A 13,413-nucleotide genomic window follows, 5' to 3' on the forward strand; every position below is an offset into this window, starting at 1 on the left:
GAATAACCAGGGTAGAGCTCAAGCAGCGAGGGACTGCAAATGACCACAAATGACAGAAAGAGAATGAAAAGTGCTGAAGAAAATGGCAAAACAATAGAAAAGGCAAAAGGTACGTGGGTATGTGACGAAGACATACCCATTGAGCATGGCATGGCTAATCCCCCTCCAGTATTGGTGTCAGCGCGAGACACAGAGGCTTCCCCACTTTTCCTGAATGAGCATAATTAAATACATGCACATGCAGACAATAGCACACACTTATTATAGAAACAGCATGAATGTGCATGTGATGTGTCACCATCAATTGTCTAGCTAACAACACATAATAGTATTTGTAGGCTGTGTGTGTGCGTGCATGCGTGTGCTGAGGCATCCTTGCAGCCTCTAGGGAATCACAGCTCTTCGACACATTGCAGAGACATCCCTCGCTGTGTTTTCGGGTTTCTTTATATATTATGCAGTGAGCTATTACATAAAGAGCTGGCCTCTCTCTCTCTTTCCCTCCCTGTCTTTTTTGTATTTCCTTTTTGCATCCTACCTCCATGTTTGTGGTTCTTTCCCTCTGTGGGAGGGTAAGCCAGAGTCCTCGAAGAAGGCTTTGATCTTCCCTTCTTCTTATCGGACTGAGGGGTACCCTTGGAATGTGTCCGCGGTAACTCATGGATTGTTTCTGACGAGTCTGGTTCTTGTTATGGAAACACAAGACCAAACTTGACAAACGCACCAAACATGCCTTGAGGTTGGCTCTTTTTTACTGCTGTAGCAGTGTATTCTGTGGCCCTGGTACACTGCAACAGTATCAACACCTGCTCCAAGGACAGCCCATCGATTCCACCAGTGCCGCAGACTGAGAGATTGATGACTGTATTGCAGCCAGGAGAGAAATTGACATATAAGTGGTAGAGAGTGAGGGATTGATGAAGCAGAGGCGAGGGAAAGAGAGACGGAATGAGAGATGGTGGTGGGGTTTTTGTGGAGAGGGGTGAGTGGGTGTGGTTTAGCGTTTGCATCTGTGGATGCGAGCGGAGGCAATGTGTGTGGTGTGTCCTCGTGACAGCTCAGCAGCTACGCCACATGTCTGCCTGGGAAGGAAACGGGGAAGCCTGTCCTCTGCTTCTCTCCTCCTCTCCTCTTCTCATTTCAAAACAGCCTCACACTGGTCACCTATTGCTGTTGCCATGGCATTGGGGTGTTGTGGTAATTGGCATATGTACATGCATCCAGACATACCTACAGTCGAAGGCAGAGAGAGGAACCACCGGCTGATGCCACTAAATTGGGCAACGATGCAATTATTTCCTATCTTTCCCTTCACTTTATTTCCCCTTTTGCTGCCACTTCTATGACAGTCTTTCCCATTCTTTTGTGTTGTGTTGTTAGAGTATCATCCGCAGACACCCTATCAACGTCTGATTATATTTTGGGACGTTAGTAATGAACACATTTATGAGTACTCCGCAATCGCTGTAGAACTCACATGTCAGAAGACAACAGAATACTTAAAAGAGGGAGTGGAAGAGGAGCGGATGATAATAGAGATAATAGCTCTAAAAATACATTTGTGGTTCATTCTCATGACTCAATACGTGCCTGATTCCCACTTTCCCAGTCTTTATTGTTTGACTATAGTGGGAGGTGTAGTTTTACAGCTCAATGACATTCTACCACAATGGCTGGTTTCTTAAAATGACTTTAGGAAGGAATTACAGAGGCCTTGTAATTGAAGAGAACGACCGTTATCTCCTGCGGTTTCTCAGATGGAATAAAAAAGGAAAAATAGAAAAAGTTACATCTCGTCTTCGAGTCTGGTTATTGAATAACAACCACCCTTTCACCCCGTCAGAACTTCACACACACTGGTGTCAGGCTGTAATTAGGGCTCCCCCTTCTCCCTCGTCTCGGTCAAATCATGTGTGCTGACTGGAGTGTGTTGCTGGGGAAAGGGAGGGGGAAGAGAGGCAGGAGGGGGAGCGAGCACTACAGCAGTGAGAGCAGCGAAGCAAGGCAAATCCAGTGGAGGAACCCCCCCTCCAGTCAGATGAACATCACTGTCTCACCTCCTCCTCCTCCTACTCCCGTCTCCATCGCTGTTTTTTCCCCTCCTCCCTTGCTCACTCCTTCTCCATTATTCATCAGTAGGCTGAGAGTTCCCAGCTCACGGTTCCAGTCGCTGCTGCTCCGGCCGATCCATCAAGCCTGCTGGATTTCCTCTCTTTGTCAGCAAGCCTAGCTGCTGTGCACACTTTTCCACCCATCCATCTATCCTCCATCCCCACTCATGGAGACTCTGAGCGGGCAATTTGCTGCTGCGAGGGAGATCGAGCCGTCATCAAGCTGCTCTCTTAGCCGTTGAGGAGAAAAACACGAGGAGAGAGAGAGAGCGAGAAGGATTTTTGGGGGATTTTAAAGAATCCTGTTCATCTGCCTCTGTTTTCGTCTGTTGGATTACAGTTCTGGCTTTGTGTAGGAACGAGAAAACAGGGTCCAAAATGCCTGAAGCCAATTACCTGCTGTCTGTGTCTTGGGGTTACATCAAGGTGTGTGGCGCTTATCTACGTAGCTTGTCGGGATCCCGCACTCAATTCATTGCCCATGTCTCTGCTGTGCTTCTAATACATAAGTTAACATTTCGATAATTCTGCCGTTATTGTGGATATTCTTGGAATACAGTGTATGCCTAATTGCACAAAAGATAAATTTCAATAAATGATGTGTGATGGTGAGGGCTGGCATAATGATATTTTATGGCTCCGGCTCCATCTTGAGCCCTCTGCAGAGCTGTATGTCTGTGTCGGTGTGTATGCTTGTGCACGCGCATTCATCAGTCATAAACAGGTGCTGCTGCAGTGCGTGGGTCTACATGTATTGTCAAATGCATTTTTTTCCCATTGCATTCAGTGTATACATTTTGAAATTATTTGTAACGTGTGAACAAGTGAAATGGCGTGAGCATAGTGCAGATTTTCCTATTGACATTATTCAAATTTTCCGGCACTGATGCAAAACAAAGGGATAAATTGGCTTGGAAACTATGATTCTGTGTCTTTAAACTGTAACTTGGTTCCTGTGGGTAACTTGAGTGGTCATAAAGGTGCTGGCCTCCCCACTTCCAACACAAAAAATGGTCTGCATCGTAATTGATTTCAGCTAAAATGGAAGGGAAAATACAAAGTGTCCCACATTGACTTGTGCACTGTAATTAAGTAAGATTCCTGACCTGGCAGATTGAACCTGGGGATTGCTGTATTTTCCATTGAATGTTTTACCACCAAGTTTTCCTCCCCAAGTGAAAACTAATGACGCCTCTCCCACCCCCCTCCCACCCCACCCCGAAACCCCTCACCTCCTCCTCTCTCCCTTTCTATTTTGCAGTTCAAGAGAATGTTGAATCGGGAGTTGACGCACCTATCCGAGATGAGTCGCTCTGGAAATCAGGTTTCAGAATTCATCTCCAACACCTTCCTCGGTAAATAACAGTTTCACAGTCAAAATAATGGCTCCACCTTTGATTCACACTAAATCACAACAAGCAATGGCTGGGATTAGTATGTTCACCAAGATACAGACATGTATCTGAATAGTTTATCAGTACACCGAGTTGTCCTGCCACAATTGTTATTGTGGAGGCTCAGACGTTTGCATAATATTGAGCTGTACAAGTTGCTCTGGCTGGCTTTCTTGTGGGGGTGAATTATAAATAAAAAAAAACGGCCATTACGCTTTGTAGAGATATTTCAGCAATGCAACTCTAAATAAACATTGAATTCAAAGTTTAAAAAAAAAGTAGACGGAAATGTCGAAAAAGGATTTATGTCATCAACATTGTTGGCTACTTTGTAAAATGAGCAATTTGACAGAAAAGGGAGTTGTTTGCCAGAAATTGTGGCCATGCATTGGGACTGGATGGGTTGCACTGTGACAAAGAATACATTTATCTTGATTGGTTGTACTTTGTTTACGTCACCCGAGTGACTTTACGACCCCAATGCCAAACCATGTTCAACCATGATAAAAGCGTCTTAAACCAGCACTTGTAGGACAATCCAACTGATTCTCACACATAAAAGTTCATTTCAGTAAAGAGAGGTGCATATGTTCATGAAAGTGGTTTGAAGCCAGATAAGCAAAGATTAAAAACAGTCACGCAATTGAGCCACAGGTAAAATCGACTATCAAAACAAAAGGAGAAATGCCAGTCAAATGGACATTAAGGTGGTTAACACTGTTTATAAGCACTGTGCTTACAATCAGTTGTCATCCTAATCTGGTGTTGTTGTAGCCAGACCCTCTCATCGGTGGATCATTGACAGTGAGGGGAGGGGTGAGAATAAGCCAACGGGTGAGGGAGGGAGCTGTCTGCGGTAAGGAAAAAGCAGAGGTACAGAGGAACCCCCTTAGCTGGCAACGAGATGAGCTTAGCAGATTGGGTGACTCATCCCCGTCTTAATGCATCTCTGTCAGCAGGGACACCTTGTTGTCCCCATGCTCTTCCCTCCCCCTCTGTCTGACCTGAGAATCCAAACAGAGATGACTATCGCTTCGATAAAGAAATAGGGATTACCCTGCCAGTGGCAGGAAAAGCAAAGGATCGGTACATTTTAATAAGGTTATAAAAAATGGCTGTATCTAGCAGTGCTGTTTAGTTTCCAATCACATCAGTTGCGTATTTATTCATACTTTATAATATTTTTGAAAAAAGCATCATTGCTGGCGCAGACCAGTTTAATTTTCATCGCATATGCCTGCACCTACAGAGGTCAGTGATTTTGGTTAGGTTATTCAAGACCATTTATCTATTGACATGATTCTTAAATCTGTATTTTAGGAACCATGTTTATTCTCCGCATAAAGAAAAATGGATGTCCTGGAATCTTTTTAGCGTGTGACATTTTAGTGTAGGACATCTGACTTTCCACAGAGGACCGTAAAGCCAGCCAGCCATGTCGGCTTGTTTTTCCCACCACAGCCCCTCCTCACAACATAATTCAGTCATAGGGCGAGTTTGACAGCCACAGGCAGAACACACCAAGTTTAAGGAATCAACTGAGAAGGGTTAGCTCCAAACGCCCCCTTCATCTTCCCTTCTTCATCTCCATCTCTCACGGGAAAGCATATGGAGGAGGATGAAAGGAATTCAAATCTAACTGGAATTACGTGGGAGGTAACTGAGGATCGAAAAGCGAGACGGAAATATATGAGAAACAGAACAGAGCAAGACAAAACAGATATTATCTTGACGTGCAAATTCTATTTAACTGTTTAACGTGGAGAGAAAATGGGTCGGGGACTAAAGTTGAGCCTGAGGATTCTGAAGGATGATGAAGAAAATAAATGGACCTACAACAAAAAACAACAAGTCTAGGTTTTTATGCTCGCTTGCATTTTTATGTTTTGGCTTTAATCAAAATAGTTAGAAATATGGAAAAAACTAAAAAAGGAAATATAACATGAATACGCATTTGATTAGCACTCAAATCAACTTCTACAAAGACTCTTGATAGTAGCGTGATGATCGCCTTGAATCACATTGATCATTAAAAGTGTGGAAAAACATGTCCTTTAAATAAGTCCCAAAGAAAATCAATTAGTTTAATTTTGAGTTTGTATGTCTACACTCAATTACTGAGAGACCAAGAAGAGAGCAAGACATGGGTAGAGGGAAAAAGACAGCCGTGCTAAAGCGTGAAAAAGAGAGTATGAGATTCAAAGTGATTATTTGGATTAAAGTTGGTAATTGAATAACACTCCACAGGGGAAAGCTGATAGACCAGCAATGAGCAGAGTTGAGGTTTGATAGATGAGTGCATGACGATAGTCTGTTCCTGCAGTATTTATTTCAGTCATTTTGCGAATGCTGTAAACAATGCCTGTTGTGGTTGTTATAAGCAAGCTGGCCGGTAGGATTTTTATTTTTGGCATTCGAAATCTTCTGATGTAATTATCATGTCATATTTGTTTTTGCTTTTTTACTCTTACACTTCATCAGATATTGTTGAATATTAAAGAAATGAATGAAAAAACTATATACCTTTAGCAGGACAGCTTAGAAAGCTGCAAAGCATGTGGCAGCTTATTGAATCAAGCTCTTTATGGAAGTGCTTTAACCCCAGCTTTCAACCGGTCAGTGGGCTGACCTGTCGCAGTGAAAAGAAGAGAAGAGGTGTGTGTGTGTGTGTGTGTGTGTGTGTGTGTGTGTGTGTGTGTGTGTGTGTGTGTGTGTGTGTGTGTGTGTGTGTGTGTGTGTGTGTGTGTGTGTGTGTGTGAGAGGTGAGCCAGGGCAGTGGAGGTAGGGGTGTGGGGGTGTATGGATGAATGAGCTGTGAAAAATTAATGAATATATGAATGGAAAAATGATAAATGAACGTTAAGCAATCAATAAATCGCACTGCAGGCGTTTGTTTAACACACCTGGATTCAAGGATTAGCCCCCACCTCCCACTCCCCAACATTTCTTTTGAAGAAGCAAATTAAAACACAAGTCTTTTCCTAATGCAATGTTTCTATTACTCTCTCCCCTTAGACAAACAGAATGAGGTGGAGATCCCGTCGCCAACGTCCAAGACGCGAGAGAAGAAGAAGCAGCAGAAGCAGCAGCTGATGACACAGATCAGCGGGGTCAAGAAGGTTTCTCATGGACCCTCGCTCTCCAGCAGCAGCATCTCTCGTTTTGGAGTAAAGACCGACAAGGAGGAACTGCTGTCCAAGGAGCTGGAGGACCTGAACAAATGGGGCCTGAACATTTTCACTGTTTCCGAGTACTCAAACAACCGACCTCTAACCTGCATCATGTATGCTATATTCCAGGTATGGAGCATCTACATTGTCTATGACAAAAAGAAAACTGCAATTAGTTATCATTTAAATGTAGGTTTAGGTTAACCCCTGTTGTTCTATAAATATGTCGCATTGTGGTTTTCCCAGGAGCGAGATCTGTTAAAGACATTTAAGATCCCGGTTGATACTTTTGTGGCCTACATGATGACGCTGGAAGATCATTACCATTCAGACGTGGCTTACCACAATAGCCTCCATGCTGCTGATGTCGCCCAGTCCACTCACATCCTCCTCTCCACTCCTGCCCTGGATGTAAGTCTTTGTATGGCATGACATTTTTAGTGGTCAACTTTATCTTTTTGGTTGTTTATCTTCATACTCTGGAAGTTAAAACATTTTTCCAGCACTGACTTTGAGTACATCCACAAAAATAAAGGAAAAGTAAATTAGGGAAAGGAGCTGTTACATCACCTATATGCCACTTTCCTGGATTGCCTCACCAACTTTAATGAGCTCAACCGGCTTCCATTAAATCATTAATTTTTCCTTCTCTAGTTGCACTAATTTACACAGAAAACTCCTCCTTTGTCTAGCACCGGGGCTTTTTTCATTCTTTTTTTTCCAGAGCACATTTTTTTGCAGCTTTCACCAGCTGGGAATTTTCTATATGAGGCAGAAAGTGACCAACACAACAGTCTTTCTATCAAATTGGGGGGGGGGGGGGAAATCCATCTGTTCTCTCTGCTGCATTTGTTGAGAGAAATTGCTCAACAGTTGTTGTTTTTTTTTTTTGCCTCTTTCATAGGCGGTCTTCACAGATCTTGAGATCCTGGCAGCCATCTTTGCTGCAGCCATCCATGATGTTGATCATCCTGGAGTATCAAACCAATTCCTGATCAATACCAGTAAGTCAGAAATGTTAGCTGCTTTACCCGAAGGCAACAAGAATAAAAATTCCCGAACAAGTGTTTTATGAAACCACTAACTTTTTACAAATCTCTGTGCAGACTCTGAGCTGGCACTGATGTACAACGATGAGTCCGTGTTGGAGAACCATCATTTAGCTGTGGGATTCAAGCTACTACAGGAAGATAACTGCGATATCTTCCAAAACCTCACCAAGAAGCAGCGACAGTCCCTGAGAAAGATGGTGATTGACATGGTAAGATACCCAGGACTCACACGCTCATGCCTCTTCTCTCGCCGTGTTGTAATAGTTTCTTTGTCACAAAGCTTCCTGACTTTGATGGCTCTTCATGTACCTGTGCGTTTTGTCTGTCAGGTTTTGGCCACTGATATGTCCAAACATATGAGTCTTCTCGCTGATCTGAAGACGATGGTGGAGACCAAGAAGGTGACAAGTTCTGGAGTGCTGCTGCTAGACAATTACACTGACAGAATACAGGTAAATGCAGCTCTCACACACACACGAACAATAATCATGAGTTTGTGACTTAAGTCTTCATGAATAGTACAGTGGTGGCCAAGGCTATTGACGTGATGTTTATTAGTAAGCGTCCCATATAGCTGACCTCTGCTCCCGCCTCCCAGCAATATCACCAAATCCATGTTTATTTTCTCCTTTAAGCACTTTGCACACACTTTGCTTCTTACGCTGTATTGTAGCACTGTTTTTCAAATGTTAGATATTCATAAAATGTTGTTATGAGATAATGGAAAATATATTCTTGACATAAAAATCTTATAAAATACAATTTTCTAAAGCTCTCGGAATTGTTTATTTAAATCTTATTTAAACACTTTTTTTACAGGCGCGTTCACTAAATGGCTGTTCTCTATAATTGACAGGTGCTGCGTAACATGGTGCATTGTGCTGATCTGAGTAACCCCACCAAGTCCTTGGAGTTATACCGTCAGTGGACCGACCGAATAATGGAGGAGTTCTTCCACCAGGGAGACAGAGAAAGAGAGAGGGGGATGGAGATCAGCCCCATGTGTGACAAACACACAGCCTCAGTGGAGAAGAGCCAGGTATGCAAAAAAAGACACAGGATTTGAAATGCTGAAATTCACATGTGTGTATCAAAACAAAAAAAACAACTTAATTTTACATGGTCATTTTTTTCTCTTCCTTTGAATTAGGTTGGTTTCATTGATTACATCGTACACCCTCTGTGGGAGACTTGGGCAGATCTGGTTCATCCGGATGCCCAGGACATTTTGGACACACTTGAGGACAACAGGAACTGGTACCAGAGCATGATTCCCCAGAGTCCCTCCCCGCCCTTCTACGACCAGGGCACACATGGACACAGTGGAGTCACTGGAGGACAGGGAGGTGGGGAGAAATTTCAGTTTGAGCTGACCCTGGAGGAGGAGGACCTGGATGGAATAGAAAAGGACGGTGAAAGGGAGGAAGAAGAGGAGGAATTAGAGGAGGAGGATAGTCTGGGAGATTCTCGTTCTCCTCCCTTGGACTATTTGGACATGCAGGACCACGAGGACGGCAGCGTAACGGAGCCCACGACAGCAATAGAGATCGTGACACACGAGGCGTCGCCCACAGACACATAGGGCCTCGGTCAGGTCGATCACATGGTGATTTGAAAATTTTGGGAAAAAGAGGGATTTCCTCTTGCAGCTGTGCTTTTTGGTAAGCCCGCAGAAGCAAGGGCTTAGTTTTCGGCCCGCATGGGGGCATCTTGCACTTGGGTGTTTGAAGCCAGACACAGAAAGACAGTTTCAGTGGAGTGGCTTCAGAGTTCTCAGGAAATATTTACTGCGAACATTGTAGTCTTGATAGACATGCAAGGCAAGAAGGAGGAACTTGAAGGAGTTCAGCCAGTTTAGAAAATGGTTGTTTTTCTTTTCTGGACTGGCATTAAATGGACAATGACACTACTGAGAGATATTTTGTACCTTAAGACTTTTCTACAAATATGATATGAGAAGTAGCATAGAGTAAGATCTACTGATGGAGACACATTTGTATAGCAAGATAAAGTGTTTACTTTTTTTCCTGTACCGTTTGTCAGAGGACTTTTGTGTGCCTTTTTTAATATTGTCTTTATAATAGTTTTTTATTTATTGAACACTCTAGTATGTCTGTGAAATGTTAGTTTTTTGTTTTTTTTTTCTTTTCATATCTGAAGAGCGAGAACCTTTTTTGTAATGTTAAGAATATAGCAGTCTTCCATGTATTGGGCAATAGAGAAATCCAAACAAGTGTTGACAAACAACTCTCGGACAAACTCATTTTAAAACATGAACACCCACATTTTTTTCAGATTTGTTTTTAATTTGAGCACACGTTCTCTGCAACAAAAGCTTAATTCATTCTTGGTTCATGTTGCATGCTTAGTTGCTTCCTGTGTCAATTTAATGTCACGGTCGGTGTGAAATTCATCCCGCTCCCATCGTTTCACTGTGGTTTCTAACGGCTCCACATCATCTAATGCAAAATGTTCAGCAAATCCTCTTGTTCAGGTCCCGCCGTTTTGCAGTAACTAACCAACATTGTGATGCTTTTATTAATTTTGAAGGCATTACATTTGTGTGAGGGAGGCACAAGCCAAACAAAATAGGTAGAAATCAAAGGAGACTTGAAACGAAGAGCTACTGACATCCAGCTGCTTAGATATATGATAAAATAAGAAACCATGACTGCCAAGGACACAATTCTCAGCTGCGGTGAATCTATTTTTATCCCACAGGTCTGCTATACAGTTAATAATCCCATTAGTTTGAACAGTTTTGACCCTGGACCTGTCTGAAGTAGCCCCCACCGCCCCTCCCTCTACAATCAGACGACAAACGGTGGTCCTGCAGCTGCCCGTCTAAAGAGACGGACCCACGTCAGTGCCAGTATTCACATGGTTTACAAACCTCCCCCAGGCCCCCGGGATATGACCCCAAAACAACCAGGCCAGCTATTTCTTCTTTCACGATAAAAATCCCTCAAGTACTGCTTCTGCTCATTGACGTCAATTAGAAAAAAATTTCCCACCCCTTCTTCTGTATCAGGTTTTTCAGGGCAGTCTCGTTATGAGGGTTGGTGGAGAGTAGCTGGATTCAGCAAGGCAGAGTCTTGCCCCTTTTTAAACACAGAGAGGGGAACACGGTCAGATCATGGTTTGCAGATGTCAGGTTTCTGCTTTCTCAACAGACAGGATGTCCCAGTTGCATCTGTAATGACATCTTTCCATCATCCTATAGGTTTACTCATACTCAAAGGTACTAAATTCACAAACGCATGGTTGAGTGGCAATCATTTGTTTGTAGTATATAAGTCTGTTCCGTATGTATGTGCATTCATGTGTGCATCAGGCCTTACCCCCCCCCCCCCCAATCACGAAACACCTTTGTCTCAGCTGTTTGTCGCTAGGCGCTCAAGTTGGTCCTTTTTGCTGTTTATAACAGTGTGTATTTATTCTATACTTTAAACATGTAGATAAGAAATACTGGTTCAGTGTAAAATCTATTTTAATTTATATGCACTTGCATTACCTGGAAGTGGTGGTGTCTAATGTGTAGAAGGCTCTGGATTAGAGTCTTTTTATATATGTATTATATATTGTTTTTTATATGAATATATATATATAGATATATAGATATAGATATATCTCAGTATATATTCGCACAATGTTTTGAGTACCCAGCAGAGCAGCAGCTAAAGAAATTGTTGTTGATGTCACATGAAAACCTTGTAATTCCAAAATAACTTTTCTATGTTACCATTAAAGTTAAGATTGTGTTTTGATATGTCACATACATCAAACTGATGACCTATAGATCAATAATATGCATGAGCATTAAACCAAAAAATATTGCCACTTTGTTTTAGTGTGTTGAATTTCACGTTATTCACACCTTGTTCATGTTGTTTTTATATTAAATGAGTTTTATGAATCGATGTTATTTTGGGCAGGTGCAAGGTTTTCCTGTGACATCAGCAAACTGGTAACCCAAAGGCAACATAGAGGACATGTTAAACTGCATAAGTGTGGATATAGGATTCCTACTTGTGAGCTGAGAAAAACTGAAACTTGGTCCATACTTGGTTTCCAAGTACAAAAATGGCCTGTTTTGTTTCAGCGGCTTGTCACAACCTGAGTATCTTCATCCAGCTTGTGAAAGCAGATTGCTGATGTATGAGGGTAGCTACAGGTTTGACTGACAAACACCAAGTGATTCTCTACTTTTACACTCAACGCACTTCATTTCAAAGTAGACAACGTGGGGACAGTATTGGTAGCATGCTACAATACACCCTGCACTAAACGTGAACTGTTCTGAATTAAAAACAAAACATGATCTTATGTAACTGATTGTGTTAATGTGTGAACTATTTCTGACCAAACTTGTTAGCAGTTTTGAAAATTCAAATTTGTCAGTATTAACATTGTTTATCTATGTTCAAGCTTTTTTTGGTCCTAGTGGTGTCCAAATGGTTAGCCAGATTTAGCACTATCTGCATGAGAGATGGGGGTTTTTGTATTGTCAATAATATGTTCAAGTCCACCAGTTGTTGCAGGTGGGTTATTAAATGTTTCACACAGTGTATGGTAATATATTGTATATTGTGTTAAAAATAAATCTGAAATACTTTTTTATGAAGTGATTAAAAACAAAGCATGAAGATACATTTGGTGTTTTTGCAGTTTTTTTTCACCTCAGTACATGTGTGAGCATGAGGTCACATTTATGTTTCTGTGAGTTCTTCATGTTTAATCAAGGATTATTGCAATACAAAGATGTATTTGTGGGAAAACGGCATCAAAAGTGGGCTACAGTCATTGCTGGTTTCCCCCTGGAGGCCGAAGCTACTCGTAGCATCCAAGGGACAAAACAAAACCAATTGAATACAGAGTAAAGTTTCTCTAATAATACAACTATTGATCACACATTTGAAATAATTCAAATATTTATGAAAATGCATGTCAAAATAATGAATTAGTTTTTTTTTTTTTCCATTTCACAGTATGAAAAGTGAAGAGATGTTACACATCACAACTATCTCCGAGGTATTTTATTAACTTGTTTTGCTACGGAGATTATCTGTGCACAGGTAAACACAAATTCTGAAAGCAGTGTAGTTTGAGACAATTTCAGAGCTTTTATTTTCAACATGTTATTATAGAGAAACTAACAAGTAATTAGCAGTTTAATTCAGATCAATAATGAGCTTTTTAAGAACCAATTCCTGTGGCAAAAAAAATCCTATTTACACTCAATATATCAATGTCGTTTTTTAAATTGTTGTTGTTGCGTGCTCAACAAAGCTCATCGCCAACATACAGTGCATACCTGCAATTGGACATGACACAAATCTACAGATTGCTCCCCATAAGGAAGTATTGTGTTACACACAAGCTACACAGAAAAGTGAGGCTGAAAAGATGAGTGAAGCTTATGGAATAGTGAGGGAGTGAGTCGGCAATAAAGTAGACAAGCATCAAGCCTTTTCAAAAGTAGAACAATTGTTTTTGCTTAAAAAATTACAACAGCCTCTGTACGTTCATAATTGCCTCAAGGTTCCTTTAAAGTCATCTCCGCTTTTTAACGTGGTCGTAACATACAGTTGAATAAGGAAAAAGTACCTTTTCCATAATTCCAGCTTCAGAATGTGATTAATGAAGTCCAAAGGGATTAAAATCCTAAAAAAAAAAAAAAACACAT

At 41.6% G+C, this 13,413-nt stretch overlaps 1 protein-coding gene across 2 annotated transcripts in view; it reads left to right on the forward strand.

Moving 5' to 3' along the window:
- The window catches only part of LOC308116106 (3',5'-cyclic-AMP phosphodiesterase 4B-like), a 67,731-nt gene extending 57,011 nt beyond the window's left edge, over nucleotides 1-10,720 (forward strand). For both annotated transcript variants that reach the window (XM_080474098.1, XM_080474099.1), the window contains 8 exons: nucleotides 3,373-3,466; nucleotides 6,521-6,804; nucleotides 6,922-7,086; nucleotides 7,580-7,679; nucleotides 7,782-7,936; nucleotides 8,057-8,179; nucleotides 8,584-8,766; nucleotides 8,878-10,720. In XM_080474098.1, coding sequence (XP_080330224.1) covers nucleotides 3,373-3,466; nucleotides 6,521-6,804; nucleotides 6,922-7,086; nucleotides 7,580-7,679; nucleotides 7,782-7,936; nucleotides 8,057-8,179; nucleotides 8,584-8,766; nucleotides 8,878-9,309 — 1,536 coding nt within the window. In that variant the 3' untranslated portion in view covers nucleotides 9,310-10,720. The remainder of the gene's footprint in view (nucleotides 1-3,372; nucleotides 3,467-6,520; nucleotides 6,805-6,921; nucleotides 7,087-7,579; nucleotides 7,680-7,781; nucleotides 7,937-8,056; nucleotides 8,180-8,583; nucleotides 8,767-8,877) is intronic.
- Nucleotides 10,721-13,413: the final 2,693 nt, after the last annotated feature.

This window comes from Lipophrys pholis (assembly GCF_963383615.2).
Source record: "Lipophrys pholis genome assembly, chromosome: 10".
Taxonomy (NCBI): Eukaryota; Metazoa; Chordata; class Actinopteri; order Blenniiformes; family Blenniidae; genus Lipophrys; species Lipophrys pholis.